This window comes from Perna viridis, chromosome 15 (assembly GCF_037379345.1).
Source record: "Perna viridis isolate PV_CMFRI_1.1 ecotype Kerala chromosome 15, ASM3737934v1, whole genome shotgun sequence".
Lineage (NCBI taxonomy): Eukaryota > Metazoa > Mollusca > Bivalvia > Mytilida > Mytilidae > Perna > Perna viridis.
Genome location: NC_142459.1, coordinates 20,009,991 through 20,031,244, shown reverse-complemented (window position 1 = coordinate 20,031,244; position 21,254 = coordinate 20,009,991). Strand labels below are relative to the sequence as shown.

Genomic DNA, 21,254 nt, shown 5'->3' with positions numbered 1-21,254 from the left:
GAAAATCCAGTAGATTCTATTGTATTTGAGCGCCAATTACAGTGTTATCTCCCTTAATTTTGAAATCTACAGTGCATTATATATAATTTTTATCTCCTAAGAGCACGGGTTATATGAAAAACCACATGTTTATTTCTGTTTACTTTGACATTTCAAACATAATATAAAAAAATAAAAAAAATTGTTTTTTCCCCATGAATCACATTTTGCATGATCCTTATCTGGAGTGCTACTTAAAAGTTTTAGATGATTTTTATTGCATTTATGACTTTTTTAATGATTCTTAACCAGTTATAGAGTTTTTCGTTCCATCGTCATGCATTCTCTGTTTTTTTATGAGTCACTCATTAAGCTGAAATGTAGAACCTGATCGTAACCCAGTTCTTAGTATAACCGATACTACTTTGCCCATCTATTTATTGTAAAGGTTGTTGAATAACCCCGTTATTTTATTTTGACGTTATTTAGATAATAGCATTATATCATTGCTATGTTTAAAATGAGTGCGGAAATTCAAGGAAATAAGTTTTTCTTCTATACTTTGCTTAATGATATTTTTTAACCGAATATGCACATTTTTGTGTTAACGTTCTGGTTTTTGGAGACGTTCCGTACATACCTACATTTATATACTTTGTTTGTTAAACAAACACTTTTATATACTCACACTTTGAGTTAACTTGAAGAGCTCTATTCGTATCTTTGGAAGTTCGGAACATGTTTTCCCAGATGGCATGAATGCATATCAATATGTTTTTAGCCCGACAAACTCATTGCTTTTAAATTCAGATGTAGTGCTGTGTTTTTGCAATTAAAAAGTAATGACCTATTCGCTTGTTAGTTTTTGAATGCTAATTTGTGAACATATAGTATTTCCTATGATAACGTTGCCAAAAATGTTTTCTTGAACATTATGGTTTCCCCCGCTTTTAAATAAAGTAATATTTGCAACCCCTAATAACATACCAGTAAGTCGTCCAACAACACTGAATAATAAAGATGATAAACATCATATTGCAATCGTCCTTAACACACACACACACACACACACACACACACACACACACACACACACACACTTAAATCACTGTCAGTATAGAAATAGGCTTTTCAAACTATATTGAGCGTTTTCTGCTTTTGTAAAGAAAACACATATTAAGCTTCAAATAAGTAGTTTGGCATTGTATTGATAAATATATGTCTTATACTTAAAATATGTTTTACTTCGCTGATACGCAGAATTATACTAAATGTATGACTTACTTCCCTTATGTGATACAAATAATTATACTTTTAAGATTAATCAAGAGATCCAAGATTCTATCTGATATCAAAAGAAATCCAGGGACCAAACATGGGAAACAGACACACACAACCAAGAACATAAAATAATCAAAATAATACGTACAAAGCAACAAAGTAAATAGTCAACTCAGACTCCACTAAAAACTGGGGGCATGGACAAGGTGCATCGGAAACACCCGCCGAATTGCTCATAAAAAGTCCATGGTACGATCGACGAGTTCATGATGACGACCATAATATGTCTGTGGTGAAGACTTCAAACTTGTAGCAACATAACCCTGTTCCAGAAGCCTAATTGTAAGAAGTCTAGCGTGGTACAAAAGGTTGCGTAGTAACGGCAACCTCTGGAATAACTTATGAGTTGTGATATGAAAACTCCATACGTAGGTGCTGAAGGGATATTGCTACAGATGAAAGGAAAGATGACAATACGGAATGAAAAGTCATGGCGTTTGTCATTTAGTTTGGTCAATAGTTTTTCTTTACCATCGATCTCTAAGTGAAAGTTAAGATATGAGGCTGACTTCAAAGTGTCTGTAGTATCCTGTATCTCATTCTTTTTTTTTTGGAAGGGAGGGTGGGGTAGATGCGATGTATAAAATCCCCGAAAGTATGCTTGTTTAGCGATATTATGTCACATATATGGCGGAAACTGAGATTAAAGAACCTGGTTATACAATACTTCTTCCTTTGGATCAGATGAGCTATGGTCAGTCCCATAAGAGGAATTGGTCAGCGAGTAGAGGAGCACAATTTGTTTCCACTGGAATGCCGATCGTTTGTTGCAAAACACTACCACCACACCGTACAAATATGTTGTCCATAAAAAATTCAATGAAAAATTTGTGGTATATTTGGAATATGATTTGGTATCGTCTTTTTAACAAAGCATGAGAAATCTCTACCAAGTACTACATATCTGTATTTAGATGTACCTTCTTTTTTGAATGAACAACAATGTGTATTGTTTTGAGTCAGGATTTTAACTTTGTTTTGAGAATAAAAGAATAAATTGTTGAAAAATCATAGGTTTTAATGCTATCTTATACTGTGAAAAATCTTGAATTGAGGATTTTCCAGACGATCATTCGAATTATAAGTATTTCTTTCTTGTCTTTGATGATTAAGTATTACTCTATTGTCTAAGATGATACACAGAACTATGCTGCTTACACTCTTTATATCAGCGTTTCGAAATATTCTGTGTCTTTTATACGTTACAATGATTTAGTAATTCAGTTTGACAGTTAAGTAACTGGTTTTTGTCAACATACTTTATAGTCATGATAATTTTTTTATTGATTTTGTTTTGATGTTTCATTGTTTCGCGAAGTTATTTTTAAGTCCTTGTTATGTCTCTATTATCTGTACCAGGAGGTGTCGTTTGTTTCATATCATTTTCTTATTTTGTTAAAATATAATATCCATTATTTATACGTTTGTATTATTTGTTTTTATTCAATAAATTCAGTATCCATGAAGTCTTGATATGTCTGTTCAAGGTTGCTGCTTTTCTTCTATCAAGAACAATTATTTGTTAACCCTGCATTATGAGCATCAGACCTTCGTCAGGTTTTCTGGTACCTTTTTGTAGACACGTGCTGAACTTCATGGCAGTTTATAGTTCATAACTGCACCATTTAAGTAAACAGAAAGTTCTATTATGGTATATTCTATATTTCTAATATTTGACAGTTTTTATAACCTCGACATTTTTGAATGCCGGTGGGATGTGATTTGCAGTCAACTATTTCTGGGTGTGTTTGCTTACCTCCAATTCATTTTCAAGGTCATCTTATAGCTATGAACTTTCAAATATATATATTTCATTTTTCACCAAGTAAAAGTGATTAATTTTTGTATGTTTATCTCAGGACCTTCCATTTATTGTGGAACCTGAATTTTATTCAGAATATAAGCCTGTTTTCCCCATATATACAACGCAGTTTTCTCGTACATTGTCTGTGTGGTTTTCATGCCAACACATTTTAATATGTATTCATTCTATATTTTTGTACAAGTCAAAGCATAACAACACTGGTTATACTTTGTTTAAAAATGGAATATTTAGCTTTTCGGGTTTGATGTAGACTTGTCAGGTGAACCCGATGTTTAGATAAGATATATTAAATATGACATATAGGCTTTAGGATATTACTCTTTTAATGATAAACTTTCTAAATTATTATTCTTGCATGAAGACACTTTATTATATCTGATTTAGTATGTTGATTTTTGTTCAAATACTCAAAACGACATTTAAATAACCGAATGAATACAAAATACCAAATCTCAAGAATAGTTATTGTATATATTGGTTAAAGAAAGGGAAATAACTCAAAAATAATATTGACAAGTCACTCCATGTATGAAGGTGGTCTGCATAAACAGGAATGTATATGTCCTGCTTTATACTTGCCTTGATATGAAAATACAATCAATGCTCAACGAATTTATTGCATGTATTAAGTTTCCTAATTGTTTAAGACATCTTGTGTTTGATTGGTATTTTCCATAAGTTTCTTTCACCGTTTAAAGTATGGTCGAAAGATCCATTATTTAACTAGATAATTGAGACACCGACTACAAATTTAAAAAAAATGGAATTAAAAAAACATGAAACTAACTTAGATGTTTGTAGTTGATGTCACAATTATCTAGTTAAATAATGGATCTTTGGACAATGCAAGATATATAGTGGCTTATGTGTACTCTGAACATTTGAGGTCAAATAATTGATAATAAATTAATAACAAATCTTCTCTGACATGGTTCATTTTCGCTTACATCTTTATGTATTTATTCTATCAGAGTTTTCGTATAAGTGTTATTTTTTTAACATTCTTTACCAACAAAAATCCAAATTTGGGCAGATAAAGCTTACACCCCACCACCTGGAAAGATACATAAAAACACTATTGTATTAACCCTGTATCATTCATTCACTTACTGTAAGATGGGCGCTGTAATATTAAACAGCTTTTTTAATTTAAGCAAACATAGACATCTACTGCATCAATTTGGCTGTCATACTTGAAATGTGATTATATCAGGATAACAGGTCATTTTTATTATACCCATCCATACGTAGATAGTAGCTTAAAATGTATTTATATTGTTTTAATTAATACCACCGCCATCATGAATTTATCCGAAATATGTATCTATATCCACCTCGAAGGACAGATGAATTCTTCATGTTTTCCTTTTCTGTTATATTACGATGGGTATGACGCGAGTAATCCAGCGTCTGTTTATAAAAACGAGAGATTATGCGAACCATGCTCCTATTTTTTTTGGATCTTAGATGCCAAATTGTGTTATTTTTGCATATTCATGACTTTGTTTTTTTTTGCTTTGTCATTGTGTTTAGGAATTTGATTTTTGTGTTACCCTTGATTGCAATCAATAGAATGGTTAAATTGATGACTTAAAAGAAAAAAAATGTTATTCTTACTGACTTCTGACTGTTGTATTTTCATATTTTGGTTGTAAACAACGAAGACTGTAATACTGATACTAAAGATAAATATCCTGCATAACTTTCTTTAAATAAAACAAATACATTTATTGATAGAAAAGAATGTCCATTGCTTGATCTTAGTATTTATATCAATAAAGTAAACTTATTACTAAAATTCATGACAAAAGGGATAAATTTTCATTCCCTATTGTTAAAGAAATCTTTATACAATTGCATCAAGGTTTTCGATATCACAAGCTAGTAAAAACATTCACACAATTTGTCAACCAATAGAAGGAACTCATTCTCAAATACGTGCGGGTATCTCTCAACCTATATTGTACAGTAATATTTTACACAGCGCATGGAAAGCTCATTACTCACTCAATAAGTTAACTAAACCGTTGAATAGGATTATTCGTAGGTGATATAGTTAAGATATTGTCAAATTGTTAAAAATAGCATTTTGTGGTATTAACATTGATTCGCTCATAGGGTCTTAACACAGAAACTAAAACGCCGTTTTCGGCATGACATAGGTTGTGTCATTTTTTTATGACTTATGATATACCGAGGTTTTCAATCCTTCACGGGAAAAATTGGGAATAATATTACAAACAATGAGGACATAATCTGTGTAGGTTTAAACTGGTCTGGAGCTTGCATATCAGTTAATTGCTATTAGTCATTCGTTTGATATTTGTATATTTCACAGTGGCCAGATTTTGAATCTCTGTATGTCTTGTTTCGTTTACTTTTATGTTTTTGGAGTCTATAGGAAAACTTTCCGCTGTACCTATGTGTAACGTTCTTTTGGAGACAGCTGCAGCCTTCCCAATGGTATGCGGGTTTCCTCGTCTTACATTGAAGACCAATGGGTGGTCTTGAACTGACCATTTCATCCCGTAGGGGTTGTTGTCACTTCGACATACTCAAATATACAAAAAACAAAAACTTGTGACTTCTATCTTTATATATTTTCTTATAGCTTCGTTTCAGCATTATTTAGTAGTCAATCCGGGGGAAGAAGGCGGTTATAATACTGAAAAAACCTCCAGACTTACAATTTGTAGTTGAAATGAATATCTCCGTTTTACAGACCAATATTTATTTAGTTTAATTGATTCTTAAGCATGTACTAACTATTAAAACAAACCTTAGTGATGTTTCTTCTCCTTTGAAGGATATTTTTGTGCAATTGCTTGAGAAGGGAAGTACGCGCAAGGATACATGTCAAAATGGAGGGAAGGTTAAGAAACTGTCATCAGGTTTGTAGTGATACAATTATGTATGCGACATAAGAATCTCAAGATACAATTGGAAAAAAAGAAGAAACACCAGATTGTAAAGAAAGTTTTTAAATACTATTTTAACTCCAAAACAAATATAAATATTTTTGTTCTTAAAGTCATTGAAGAGCACATTTTTCTATGCGTAATATTACATTTAACACTATTTGGCTCGACTATGAAAAAAATCACCTACTCTTCTAACGAGCTTACTGATGATTCTAGTGAGAACCGGTCTAAAAGTTCCTGCAAATGTATCCATCTTATAAATACATATGTCAAGCTGAAATAGATGGGTAAATATTGTAAAACTATAAATATACAAAAGGAATAATTCATAAGGGACTTGATGTTGTACTCATTTTTACATGGTCTGGGTCTTGCACTATATAATGAAAACATAAAGGCTAATACGTTGATAAATATAACATCATGCCTACCATCAAACATGAATTATGTATATTCTTACATGACAAAAAGACTATTTTAGCATCTAAAACGCTCAGGGATAGATGTACCGGGTGATCTGGAGAACGCCATATAAAATTCGTTTCTTGGCTTAACTAAGACTATTTTAAATCTTTTGTGCATTATTACTATATTTGCAAATGATGATTTTGAAATTGTGGTTAAGAAAAAATTAATAAAACATTTTTTAAAAGTCGAACAACAACGTATTATATCGAATATTTCAGAACGAGACACATGCAACGACTAGTTTGACGTTTTGTTGCATGTTGACATTAGCGACTAAAAATCTAAAAAAAATATGTTAAGATTATTGATAATTTGTTTCTGTCTAAATATTCTTTCTCAGACTGGACTGACGACATGCTAAAATATCAACAATTCTAATATAATGTTACACCATTACTTATGATTACTACGGTACTAAATTCTTAACGTCTGTTCCGTATGTACTCGATAAAACATTAAAGATGTTAGTTATTGATTATTTAACGAACTAGCACCAGCTACTTGCGAAACAGTTGTCCAAAAGTTGACTTTTTCCGTCAGTAGATTTGAATTCTTCATTACAAAGTGACAGCATCATTGTTGGAAATTGTAATATGTCATGGCGGCGAAAGAGGAAATATGGTAGACAATGTACCTGTCTAGATCTGTACAGCCCATAACGGCACCAAACTACAAAATCAGCGTCTGCATCACGAAATACACTAGACCCTCCTGGAGATAGAAGCAACTTGGCTCTCTCAACTGTTTTTGGACCAGAGAAATGACTGCAAAAATATATGGTTCATTATTCTGTTGCTATTATGTTGCAAAGATAAAGCTAAATCAGAACTACTCTGCCATTTCCGCTACACTTCAAAATAAACTCCGGTCGGATGCAGAAAGTAGAATTACTTCTGTAATTTTCCAGAATTGTAGTGATACGTGTATCAAAGTCGTTCGATCCACCAGGTTGCGCTAGAAATTAATTTAATTATCTCTTTAAATAAAGGACAACAACCAAGAAGAAATGCAATAGTAAAACCAAATAAACCAGTCTTAATATAATCTTAGAATCGGATCGAAAATATTCTGCATAAATTATTCTGCTTAGTATATCCGCAATTTTTCTTCTATGGAATAAGAAGGACTGAGTAGTTGCGATTTTGATATATATATATTGAGATATAAATAAGTAATTTTGTAAATATAAATTTCTTATTTTCATGAATGTGACTTGTATTATTGACTGCATTAGGATTTGATACAAATACATTGTACATTATAAAAAAGACATTCATGTATAAACAATTTCAGAAATGCATGTCCGACATGTATACACGTACTTTTTGGAGTTATTGGATTTTGTGAGCAGAAAGACATAGCTGTATTTGGTCCAATGCATTTATATATATTTACACGGTCTTATGTACATTGATTTCATTCAGGTTAGTTTCTGTTACACTTTCACTTACTTGTGTTCATATTCAATTTCGGATTCTATTTTATCTGGTTTGAGAGTTATGTAAGAGTTATTGGTTTTTGAATGACTGAGTAGACTGAGTGTATACTTTTTGAGTCTTGCTATTTAAATTCATAATTCATGTTTATGTCCGTTTGTATTTACTCATCTTTTGATAATTTCACGTAGGCTTATGATTTTCATATTTTATTTTGTGCAGATTATGAGCATGCAGCCAGTCGGTCCAGACATACTAAGTTATATCAGCAAAACCTTTGTATTACATATGAAGGAAGCGATATGTGTTTTGCATGTTTTTTCATTTTGTATCCATTTTAAGTTTATTGATTTTGAGTTTGCTTATTTTGAGTTTCTGTTTTGTGTCTTGTCAGTTTAGTTTCATCCATTTCATTCAAATTATTTTGTCGTATATTGCTAGGACTATGTTCTACTATTTTTGTCATGTCCTTAAGTTTGAGATTCGTAATCAAATTGAGTCACTAATTTCAAAATTCCTATACTTATTTATCATTTTTTACTTTGAAATACTTCATTTTAAAGTCTACAAACCAATATTGTCACTTCCCATAGGCTTCAATTTCATTTAGTTCAATGAGTTATGGAGCTTCAACCTTAATTTTAACCTGAAGAAGATACATCGCCTAAAAGCTGCATGTGTACACTAATATCTCTGAAAATATTATGCGGGATTTACTACATTGCAGTTCGACACCGGCTCATAGAAAACAATGAGCTGAAAATAGAATGGGAATTCACCTACATTTCACAAAAGGGGTCTTCATGCAGAACATATAAAATATATTTAATTCAGTAAGTTACAGTGACCATTTTATGTAGAAATAAAGGAAATATAATTCCCTGCCAAACACAAGCTCACTTGTGCAGATTTGATGTGTACTTTTTCCACAGCAACATAACACATGTGCACTAAAACTTGTGTAGGACTATTTTTTGCGTACATTCTAATAGCTCATTTGTTGAATTAAATGTATGTAACCTAAAATATCACTAAAATATCACAAAAAATGCTTCATAAGCAAGAATTTTCAGAAATTTGAATTTGAATTCTTATACTTCATATGGGAGTTGGACAAACATTCTTATCTGCATACATGAAATCTCAATTTTTTTCAAATTTTCCCTCCTTGTTTTTGCTATATTCTTTCTTGTAAGTGCATTATTTGTGTGTATCATGATTAATCATTTGTTCTAGATAGGATGACCTTTGACCTTGACCTCTGACTCCAAGGTCAAATGATATACAAAAGTTTGGCCAAATGCTATACAAAATAAAGCTTAGAATGTGTACTTGCTTAAACTAACAGATATTACTACTTTATTGATATTGATTGTATTTTAGTATTTGAGAATAAGATGGAGTTGTCCTTCTTTGTATATGTCATTTTGTTACAGGGTTATACTGCTGATATGCAACAATTAAATAAGAACTAAGTTTGAAGGTTTCTACAGTAGTGCAAAATATTTAGTTCTATCTTTATTTGTCTGCCTTTCAAAAGCAAAATTTTCAGTTGTGTCGAAAAAGATCCACTCGCATCTAAAGGTGTAATTTCGTTTTATTTCTCTTGGAAAATATTTCTCTTCAATTAAATAGACATATTTTAGTATATTTTGGAATATTAATTTTCTTATTCACAAAAATGTCTTTTTGAGGTTCATGTATGTGTGTGATACACGGAAACTGTTGACTTTTGAAATTTGAAACTTGATTTAATTTGTGAAAATCGTTCTATCCGTGATAATTCTGTATACACGCGACGACGAATGTCAAAAACGGTGGTATACTAAAGTTTCTGATGTACGCTTTTGGATCAAAACCTTTAACCTTTTTTTCTTAAATCTCGAAATTCCTTATAATGTTATGCAATTACTTGATTAAAATTGTGACAATATCATTAAAACACGATTAGTTCACAATATCTCCGCTTTAAGTAAGCTTTTACAAAAAAGGAACTAAAATTCGATTACAAGAATATTAGTAAGTGAGCAAAAAGAATATCATTATTTCATATGTTGAATGAAAATATACCCTCGAGTTGGTTTATTTTTCTTTGAAGTGCCCCGGCAATAATCCACTAGATATCTATTAGATGTACAGTGTTTTATATATGGGTTTTCAAACCTGAATTCAGCATCTAAGTAATTGTCAATTCCAGCGCTAGAACTGTCGAAAGCATCTACTAGCGACCGTTCTACGTAAGATACCACATCATTCTCTTTGTCATTTCTTTGTCTTTGTATAACCTTCCCATCACCTTAAATATTTAACAAAACCAATTTTAAATTTAACAAAAGTTAAGTTAAAATTTGCGTTATTTGGTTTAATTTTTCTATTACTTATTTAAAATGTTTAAGAAGTTCAATATGTAAATTACTCGACTGAGTGGATATATAGCACAATACTTTTTTAAGAATATTAAAATTAAATTTTTTTGGCTTTTTGGTCATTATCGTAAAATTCTGCTATTTTTTCATTTCATTTAAGGAAGTACACATAAGAAAAGGGGCATAACTCTTACAAATCATTGGAACGTTTGTATTCTGCATCAACCTTACGTAAAAGGACTTTGATTTACCTCATTTTGTTTCAATTGAAAGCTTGAAAAGCTTTAGTGAAATTGAAAATGATACAACCAAATCATTGATTATATGAAGTATGTCCCTTACCCTACGTCCACCTCCTGAAGAAAAAATAATTTTTCAAAAGTATAATAGGTATCGAGAAAAAATTGTGCGATTGTCGTAAGAATAATTGCTATAGTTTTTCTGTCTATGAAGAAAAAGCCTCAGTCACGTGATGTACACTTTATAATCTAAATAGTCCGAAAAATCATTTTCAAGGAGTAAACCATTTTAAAAAATGGTAACATCTTATTCATACACAAAATTTAGTCAACGAGATGATGGAAAAATTTTTTTATCCAACCATATTGATGTTGCCAAAGGTAAAATGTGTAGAAAGACAAGTGCAAGGATGCCAAACTTAATCAATGGACTTCCGGCTAACTACATACCTATGTAGACTACTCTATCATAGTAAATACCAAATTTTTGCTTAGTGATAATGTCTCCAGGTATCGCTTTTTCTACGAGATCATCATTCGTTATCACAGATGGTTCAATTTGATCCATTTTGACCCCCTGCAAAATATTGAACAGAATGATTTCAAACAAGATATATGACGTTTTCATAGTAAAAACAATACAGCAATAATTTCAACTTCACTTACTTAAAAAGTGACATAATATCATTACATTGCAGTCACTATGCAGACGTTTTTTGATCCGCGCTACACTTCTTACAATTAGGCATCTGAAACAGGATTATATTCTGAAAGATTGTAGTGCTTGGGTTGAGATAACCCACCGTGCACCCCAACTCATCAACCAAAATATAATTTTCTGCTATCTTTTTGACACCCATTTACGAACCTTTGGTCGCAAAAGGCAAAGCTGAAGCATTTTTGTATTTTTTTTAGGCAAAAATCCATTTTTTTTTTACGTTTTTTGATTCTTGGACTTGTTTCTACGAAGCGAAATGAATTGACATATATAGGTATCAAAGTGTAGATGCTTAGCGAGGTATATAAAAGCCAAAAATACAAAAAAATGTTCAGTTTAATTTGTGGCGACAAAAAGATTCGAATATGGGAGGTATATGGATAGCTGCAAATCATATTTTGGTGAACGAGTGAGTAGGGGAGGTGAACGGTGGACTATTGACGTCATCACTACAGAACTCAACATGATCATCACGGTGTATCCATCTGTACCATGAAAACCAATTTTTCAAAGTGTCATAGTTATTCTTTCTTCTTTCGTCCACCTCCGCCACAGGAGGCTAAATTGCCCAACCCTACCCACGTCTCCCTATTTCCAGTGGCAATCAAAATTTGTCGACCCCATTATCCTTGTGTTGCATCCCTTTTTTCATATCATCATCATCATCATTTCATGTTCATTTTATCATCCATTTCATGTTCATCGTCTGAATAAAGCTGAAATATTGCTGCTCGGGTGTTAAACCCCAACAAACAAACAATCTATTGTCCACCCTAGACTTTTGATAAGGAACTCGGTGGGTGTTCCTAAAAAGCAGAGGGCGCATACCCTATCGGTGCACCTGGTCCATACTCTCAGTTGTTAGCGGAGTCCAAGTTGTTATTTGCTTTGGTTGGTTTGTACTTGCTGTTTTGGTTATTAAGTAGAAGTCCATCTAAGAATCATGTAGTGTGTGATTTATCGATGTCAGATATTTTATCCAAATTGACTTTAAATCAATTGGATATATAGGAAAAACAATCAATAAAATGAAAAAAAAATTAAAAAAAATTTTCACCGTTACCATGGCAACGGCCACTCCTTAGCAACCACCAATGTAGGGCCAAATCATCACAAAAACATCACAAATTGAATGTAACTTCATATATCTAATGATGGAAATTTGTCAAACTACATAATTATATTACTGAAGTGTGTCTTAAGGAAGACAATTTAGAATACAGTACAAAGCAATCTGATTGGTTTAGATCTGGTTACCATAGCAACCAAAATTCTGAATTTTTGACATTTTGAAATATACGAAAATAGGCTATGTTCAGACCCATTTTGCCAGCACTAGAACAAATTTATTATCCAAATGTATGCATGGATGTTTAGCAAGACCTCCCACTGAAACATATCGAAAACAAAAATATGTAACCTATCTTTGTTTTTTGCTCATTTTGACCCGAAATCACCACCCAAAAATACTTTTCTTCTTCTTAAGGCTTTTCATACTAACATTGTCCGAACCATATTTTTTTGTCTTTTGACCTAGACTTCTAATATTTGGTATGTTGGTATATCATCTCAGGGGCAGAGTGTTGTGTACCAGAGTAGGTGACCTTTGACCTTGATCTTTAACCTCAAGGTCAAATCACATACAAATTTTGGCATAATACGATACATAGGCACATTGTGGTCTTTTTACCTTGAAATCTGATCTTTGGCATTTACGTATATCACACCAAGGCAGAGAGTAATATTTTAGGTAGATGACCTTTGACCTTGACATCTGATCCAAAGGTCAAATATGAAAAAAATTGGCAAAATACCATACAAAACTTTGTCTTGGCCATAACGACTTTGTCTTGGCCATAAGGTTTTTTTGTCTTTTTACCCAGACATCTGATATTTAGTATGTAAGTAAATCACATTAAGGTAGAGTGTAATGTTCTAGATAGGATAACATTTGACCTTGACCTCTGACTCCAAGGTCAAATGATTGACAAAAGTTTGGCCAAATGCTATACAAAATTTTGTCTGGGCCATATTTTTTTTCTTTTTACTTGGACATCTGATATTTGGTATGGGGTTATATCTCATTAAGACGAGGTGTCACGTACTAGAGTGGTTGACATTTGAACTTGACCTTTGACCTCATGGTCAAATAGCATACCAAATTTTTACTTAGTGTTAATGAGGACGGATGTAGTATAACTGATACTGAATTGTTTTAATTAATTTCTGTATTTTGAGAGAATTAAATTAGACCCCAGAATAATATTTCTTGTTTTTGTTGATCTTCTTTTGACATGATATCCATTTCCATTTTTTGAGTTCATGTTTTACTGAAATGCACATCTCCTAATTAAAATGTCCCAGGATTACATTCTTTTGTTTTCCGCTAGAATCTTCGTTCCCTTGATTACTCTTATAAACATGAACATATAGATTCTTTTTTATAGAACATTTAAAAATGTTTTATAATTTTGTTGTTTAAACATAATGTCACAATACTGTGACTTACTCAACATGGAATTTGGTAGCAGAAATTTAGATAAGAACAATCGGAAAATCAACATTTATAAATATATCATAGAAATATTATATATAGGTAACTAGAGGCCCAAGAGAGCCTGAATGTTCATCTGGTTGACCATTTGCTTATTAGAAAAAAAACTTGACAATAAAACAGGCTAAATTAACAATAACTGAATAGTCAAATACAGGGAATTTTATGACCTGAACCAGAATTTTGTTGAAGGCAAAAGTTTTTGAATTATTCTAAAAAACAACTGTCTTTCGACCTGTATGTTCCGTTTTTAGTATAGGCAGCCGTATATATTCATGGATTAAAAATCACAAGTAATTTCAATCACAAATACACTAAAGATCTAATATGATTTATTTCCATTAAATGAACTTTAATGATTTTAGAGAGGATTTTCAAAGTTGTACATGTAAATGTGAAAAAAAAGAATTGTTTCAGGAACCATAACTCCTTCATTAGTATACATATTGCTTCGAAAATTTCGGAATCGGTCTAACGTATGATGTTGAACGATATAAGTTAACCCCTACAAATATTTTGCTAAAGTCAAGAATTTTAAAGTTATTTGCAGAAACTGCCTTCTGACGCCTATGTTCTAATTTTGGTAACGGTGGCCATGTTTTTTTTATCAATACATTATTAATACCTATATTTACATTCATTGGAAACTTATTAACAATTCCAGACAAGACATGTTTTTTTCACAGTTTAAAAGTACCAACAGTCATAATGTATGGGATACCCGCAGGAACAAATACGCCAACTTTCATTGAATAATATGTATAGAAGAAGATTTACGAAGTTGCTCATTCAAAAACTGGCAAAAACTGTTTCAGGTGATGTAACTCCTGAATCAAATGATAAAGTGTTTTGAAAATTCCTGCACTCATGAGGCTGAACGATATTACTCTGCAAAAACTTTGCTAAGGATAACAACCTTTGCAAAATAATTTCTTCTGACCCCATTTTTATTTTTAGTAACAGGGGTTATGTTTTTTCGTGGATAAAAAATCCCAACAGTTGTGTAAAGTAATGTAGGTTTCTTTAATTTACTTTGCGAGAGGTTTTTGTACTGTATATGTTTTGACACCGTCACCCTTTTTGCCGCAACAAAACTAAGTCCAAAAATAAAGTTCACTTCCTATTTGATTGATTTTGATGTTGTAATACACTATAAATGTTAATTTCTCTGATGTTAAAGCTTGCTCTCTCTCTCTCTCTCTCTCTCTCTCTCTCTCTCTCTATCTGATCTTATTTCATTCTCAAATTTACCATCTCCTCCCACAATATTCTCCCATCCTATAAGCATACCTTAATCTAGTAATAACATTTCATATGATGTAAATATGTAGTGTCAGCTTTACTAATTTGTAACAGCTGTAAAATTACTTATCTTGAATCTAATAGTTAGTAAATAAACAAAAACTACTGGTGGTCAGTGCCATACATATATGCACCTGTGTTCATAATTGCATGATACTGTGGGAAAGTTAATCTGGTTTGTGATATTAATTTGACTTAATAATACTGACAAAAGTACTTTCTAAAACTTGCAAAACTGAAACATATCAGTTGTTTTGTGTGGAATACCCTACGAAACAATTATGCAAACTTTAATTTAATTCACAACAATGATTTTTGAGAAGAATATATTTGTATTTTCAAAATGGTACATAATGCCGAAATAGCTGTTTTAAGGGTCATAACTCGGTTGTCAATATCGTTTTCAGATTTTCGGCATAGGTCTGTCTTTTGAAAGTGAGCAATATTATCCCAGTCAGAATTACGCTAAAGCAACGGTTTTTGAGTTATATAAAAAAAAATGCCTTTAGACCCCTATGTTCTATCTTTAGTAATGGTGGCTATTTTTTTTAACGGATCCCAACGGTCATTTTGTGGAGGAGGAAACAATAGCCGAAGGCCATGTGAGGTATTGTCATCACTTGACGTCCTTCGTCGTCGTTAATAATATTTTAAAACTCTCCTCCTCTGACACTATTTAATCAATTGCAACCATACTTCGTATGAATATTTCTAGGTGTATCCTGCATAGAATGGAAGTGGAAATTTTTGATCCGTTGAAAAACATGGCCGCCGTTACTAAAAATAGAACATAGGGATCAGACAGTAGTTTTTTGCATATATCTCCAAAACCATTAGGTTTAGCCTAATTCTGACATAGGGTATAAGTCTTCAGCTTGATAAGATCTATCTGTGGTCAAGTTTTCATTTTAATCTGTTAAACCAAGTTGAGGTTACTGCCCTTTTTCGACATTTTGTGGCTTTTTACGTTATTTCGTTCGAAAATCGTTTCCGCTGACACTCTTTGACCAATTGGAACCAAACTTTGCATGAATGTTTCTTGGGGTATCCTACATAGAACTGACGTGGGGAGTTTTTGTACGTTGAAAAACATTACTTAAAAGTCTAAAGAAATCTAAGTTGTAAGGCGATTTCTTTTAAGAGTTATTGCTCTTGAAATATAAAAAAAAATCACTGTTTTTAAACAGTTTTCATCCGTTTTCAACAGTTTGTTGGACAACTCTTGTTAAATTTATTGCCCTTAAAGGACGAAATTCAACCAGGTGATCGATTCAGGCTCCTGGGAGCCTCTTGGTTTCGAACACCACTACGTAATTAGTATTTGGCCAATCGGAAAAAAGAGCTGCGACCAGGAGACTTGTGTTTTCATGGAAGAACGTTTTTAAGGTCAAGGGGTAAAAAGCAAAACTATACCGACTGCTTCGGAAAAAAGATAAATGTAAGAAATAAATCCATATATTAGTACAACAAGACTATAAGAAAACAAAATGATAATTATCTTTTTGTTAGTTCTTATCAATAACAAGTGTTGATGCTGTTTGGATCAATTCAGGAATGGTGGATGATTTATTTCAATTACGTAATGTACTTGTACAGGATTGGTTCAATACTCACAAGTATGTTATTTCAATAAGATAACATTTAGTTGCAATCTGTTTCGAATGAGACATTTAAGGTAAGATTAGATTGTCAGGTAAGTCTTACAAAAATATTTATCATACAAATATTTCTAATTTCTGTATACTGCACATGTAGTTAAAGGAGAAATATTTCATCAGCAGTACTAGACCCACATACAAAGAAATATATAAATCCACCAAATAATTGTATACAAGAGGTATATAAAACAAACCAACAACACAAAACCGCAAATGAAATCGCGGAGAGAAAACATGCACTACAGGTGCCACATCAATATATTTGGTCTCCATTACTTTCTATGTTAAATTCAGCTTTTTATTAGGCTCAAAATGTTTTTTACATCAGTACTGATGGTGCTAGAGGGGTATCATTATGATGGCCACCCTTTACCTTAACTCTCATAAAAATATCAACATACCTTATGTGCCTTCTAAGAAAGAACGGTAAAGTGAAAGGACAGATGCAGAAATCACTACTTTCGTTTTGAAGTTTAGCCATATCAAGGGGCCTAGAGTTTTTGTTCAGAATTATTTTACTTTACATTTAATAAAGAAAATGAAGTTTTTTTTTAAGTATTGCTGATTCATTCAGCTTTCAGATGGCACCAAGTTTGTATACCTCTACTAAACAAGGAGAATGATAGGGTGCAATATTGGGACTACTTCGTGTCATTACGAACTACTTTCTTGTATGTTCAGGCGACTGGTTTCCGAAATAGTGGTATTTCACCTACAAAAATTAAAGGATACAAGCACCATTTTGAATGATAAAAATATACTGACATCTTTATTTTATTATTATCACATTTTGCTAGTGGTCCTACGATGTAGGAGAATTCGACCTATCGATATTAAAAATACTACACAATATGTCAGTAAACAATAAAAGATCGAAACATCAGTGTTCAAAAATGAAAGATGTTTTTTTTTATTGGCAATTCTGTTAAAACTACATTACTGATCCAATATTGTTTTGCCTACCCTTGTACATTTATCATGGTAATTTTTGATAAAATGCCGCTAAACTATCATTTCTTAGTTGAGCACTAATGAAGAAAAAAAAAGCCCCCCTCTTAAGTGTCAACATATAATAATTTAAAAAAAGTTAAATGATATTAACTACATACCAGGTTTTTGTCTTCCTATGATTTTTTTTGGCTTTAAATCAGAATCATACCTATGATCGAGAAGGGAGCAATTAACGCTTCCACGAATTGTTTACCATTTATACTTGACTAAGCTGTCAAGGTATATTTCCTTCAGTTTAATTCCGTTTAAGCATGTGTTATTGTCATATATCTTCTCCTTTACATAACACAAATTATTACAAAATCATAATATGCATCTTTAGTACTCCAATTAATTTGATGCTGAGATAAACATGAAGGGAACAAAAGGGAAAAAGGGAATATTTCGTTTTTAAATAATAAATTCAAACACACACACAAACTCTTAAATATCAATTTGAATAAGTATAAGAATGATGTAGTTTCTTCTGAAACCTAAACCAATTGACCAATTCAGTAACTGTTTTACCCGTATCAATATCTTTTACAATAGTTCAATATTTCGCATTTCGTACCAAATAAACCCGTATCGGTCATCTCGTTTGTCAGTCTCTTGTTCTGTTACGGTCATCACATATTCTTCGTTACGGTCATTTGTTTTTACCTTGTAATCTCTCATTAATCATAAATTTTACCCATATGCCTCCCGCTTCAAATATCAAGCATTGATGAATAACTGACTATTCGTCACATTTATTTTAATGAATAACTTGAATAGACAATTTTATTACAGAAAAATATTCTTGCTTCATTCAATGCAATACTCATGAAAAAGTTCGGCAAAAGTAAGAATTATCGTATGTAATGCATGGTACTTACACATGAATTACGCATTTCACTCTGCTGTTCGACTTGTTCAAGAACCTAACCCGCTTTTAGAAAAAAAAATTAGCTGCGATTGTATAATTCAAATCGTATTTTTTAAAATACAATAGGGAATCATTTTTCATAATTATGTAAATCTGTTAGTTGCGTCAGTTTGATGTGCATGCATTGAGATTTCGGGATTTTTAAAATTTAGATTTAAATGTACAACGTGTCATTTGTTTACGTCACGGGTTATGTGGAAAACGTTCCCGTCATCCGTCATTTTTCAGGATTTCGTGCATATTATGAATCAGACCCACTAGAAATTAAAATTAGCTGCTTGTAAAGGTCTTGAAAAATCAAGAATTCTGAACTTCGCGATGACTACATCATAGTACACATAGGTAAATAATATTCAAAGGGTTTTTATATTTAGTTATAGTCGATGTTAATTGATGGAATTGTATCAGAATAGACATTTCTATTTTAAAGTAATCTTTGAATTTGTAGAAATCTAGCGAAATGCCTCCCAACTTATCCGAGCATGTAGTAGAGCTACATGTATTATCTGCTTTTAAAAAGGTTGAAAACATGCGTATTGAAATAATAGATGATTTGAAAATTATTCGCGACAGTGTTGTTGTAGAGGACAGACAAGAGAGAGTCGGAAGGATAGCTTATTCGTCGACTGGCATTGTTGGAGGGATCCATGCAATTTTAGGAATAGCTATTTCACCCGTCACTTTTGGGGCTTCTTTAGAATTAACAGTAGCTGGAGCATCTGTAGGGGGCGCTTCAATCGCCCACGGAATCGCAAAATATCTAATCGTGACAAACAAGTGTAAAACGGCTGAGCAGTTACTAAAGGAATATAATTCACAAATTGACGAATTAGCAGTTTTGATCGACAATCTATTGAAAGCAAGCAAAGAGAGCTGCCCAGTGATTGAAAGTTATTTAGGACAATTTGCCGGGGTTCGCTGTGATTTAACAAATTTTGTTGGTACATCATTTAGATTAAGTTTCTTCTCTCGATCCCTTGCATCTGTCGTTAATAGTGTTAGGGCAAGAGGTGAAGCTGCCACTGAAGGTGCATCTGTAGCATCAAGTATTGCAGGAGCAGGGGCTAGAGTAGCTTCAACTGCTACAAAAGCGTTCAGAATTACGGGCGGAATATTAGCTGCATTCTCAATCGTAATTTACATCTCAACAATCATTGATGCTGGGATAGACTTACAGAAAAATACATTGATTAAACGAGCTCAACAACTTAGCAACAGAAAAATATCAAAATGAAGAATTACAGCTTCACATACATGCTGAGGTTTTTTTTTTATTAGTGCATATTTCGCTAACTAGTTGTTATGTTATTTAATGTTCAGAATTACGGGCGGAGTATTTGCAGCATTCTCAATCGTATTTGACATCGCCACAATCATTGATGCTGGAATAGACTAACATGATAATACATTGAGTGAACGAGCACAACAACTTAGTGATATTATTAAAAACATAGAAACAGAAAAATAACAAAATGAAGATTTACAGATTCACACACGAGTTGTTGAGGTTTTGAAAAGTGCATATTTCGCTAACTAGCTTTTCATTCGTGTTAAGCGTGTTGTCCGTACAATTAAAAAAAAATGAAAATAGTGACTTCCTAATTTTGTGATGCATGTTCAATTCTATTAAAATATGTAATACTAAGAAAAGCAATGAACTGCTTACATATTTAAGAAGGTAGACCTAGGTTAAGGGACAAAATTGTTAAAACAAATGATATATTTTGTGTCATATTAATTTCAAAGTCTGTTCAGCATATGTTTTTAAACAGAATAAAATAAATAAATGTTACTCAGATCTTGCATAATATCTAAGTAAAATGGTAATGACAAACGTATCAATGAAGAATTATAATCCCTGACGTAAATTTTTCTCCTCAAAAATGAAAATGAAGTATCAAAATCTCGGAAACCATGAAATTTTATTTTATTTACTTTATTTATATATATTATTTATTTTAACAGGGTTTTCTTTTAAATCAGGCTTCAAGAGGTTTTGATAGTTACTAAAATCCAAAACTTCGATAAGATATATTATGACTTTTATTGACAAATATTTCGTTCGTTAATAACCTTTTATACATAACAACATTTGATATTGTCTAAAAAAAGTCTGGCAACAGCTGTTCACTCTGTCGCAATCGATTAACTAATGTCAATCCAGAAACTATTTGGTACAGAAGATTGATTTTGAATGATTGCTTGTACTAAAAAGTACGTTCCTTTTAGTTTCATTTTCTATTTTGAATTTTTTGAAGTTTACATAATTAATTAATTTTTTCTTTAAAGAATTATTTTATCAAGAATGTTTCAACAAGCCACTGTAAGGCTATTGTCGTTTTGCATGTTACCGCTCGATAAAATTCTGAGTCAAGCAAATAGATCTGAAATGAACAAGGAAATGTTTTGTCTCATCTGTGAGATATAGAATCTACAACGATAACGAGTTGATTATGGAATTTCTCATATCGAGTGAATTTTATATTTTTTTATCGCGAGGCTTGACGAGCTATTCAAGCTATAAAATTT

The 21,254-nt window shown here is 32.0% G+C and overlaps 2 protein-coding genes across 5 annotated transcripts; one reads left to right on the top strand and one right to left on the bottom strand.

Moving 5' to 3' along the window:
- Positions 1 to 5,327: 5,327 nt before the first annotated feature.
- LOC148597387 (uncharacterized) lies at positions 5,328 to 17,281 on the bottom strand. 2 transcript variants are annotated; one of them, XM_088563738.1, is made up of 5 exons: positions 17,209 to 17,281; positions 11,026 to 11,152; positions 10,134 to 10,266; positions 7,169 to 7,298; positions 5,504 to 6,340 (listed from the first exon to the last, which is right to left on the bottom strand). In XM_088563738.1, the coding sequence occupies exons 2-5, from the start codon at positions 11,141 to 11,143 to the stop codon at positions 6,221 to 6,223; spliced, it is 501 nt and encodes a 166-aa protein (XP_088419864.1). In that variant the 5' UTR covers positions 11,144 to 11,152; positions 17,209 to 17,281; the 3' UTR covers positions 5,504 to 6,220. The 2 variants fall into 2 exon arrangements, with proteins under 2 accessions (XP_088419863.1, XP_088419864.1); XM_088563737.1 differs by having other exon boundaries at positions 5,328 to 7,298.
- On the top strand, positions 16,544 to 20,517 carry LOC148597386 (apolipoprotein L3-like). Of its 3 annotated transcripts, none has more exons than XM_088563736.1 (2): positions 16,544 to 16,765; positions 19,174 to 20,517. In XM_088563736.1, the coding sequence occupies exon 2, from the start codon at positions 19,186 to 19,188 to the stop codon at positions 19,957 to 19,959; it is 774 nt and encodes a 257-aa protein (XP_088419862.1). In that variant the 5' UTR covers positions 16,544 to 16,765; positions 19,174 to 19,185; the 3' UTR covers positions 19,960 to 20,517. The 3 variants fall into 3 exon arrangements, with proteins under 3 accessions (XP_088419862.1, XP_088419860.1, XP_088419859.1); XM_088563734.1 differs by having other exon boundaries at positions 16,746 to 16,824; XM_088563733.1 differs by lacking the exon at positions 16,544 to 16,765 and adding an exon at positions 16,773 to 16,842.
- Positions 20,518 to 21,254: the final 737 nt, after the last annotated feature.

Bases quoted from the DNA above. Each gene is read 5' to 3' on its own strand.
- LOC148597386 (XM_088563736.1), top strand. From the start codon at position 19,186: ATGCCTCCCAACTTATCCGAGCATGTAGTAGAGCTACATGTATTATCT.
- LOC148597387 (XM_088563737.1), bottom strand. From the start codon at position 11,143: ATGGATCAAATTGAACCATCTGTGATAACGAATGATGATCTCGTAGAA. The intron at 10,267-11,025 runs GTATGTAGTTAG...TAAATATTTAAG, and splicing joins TGATAGAGTAGTCTACATAG to GTGATGGGAAGGTTATACAA. The intron at 7,299-10,133 runs GTTTGAAAACCC...ATATTTTTGCAG, and splicing joins TACTTAGATGCTGAATTCAG to TCATTTCTCTGGTCCAAAAA.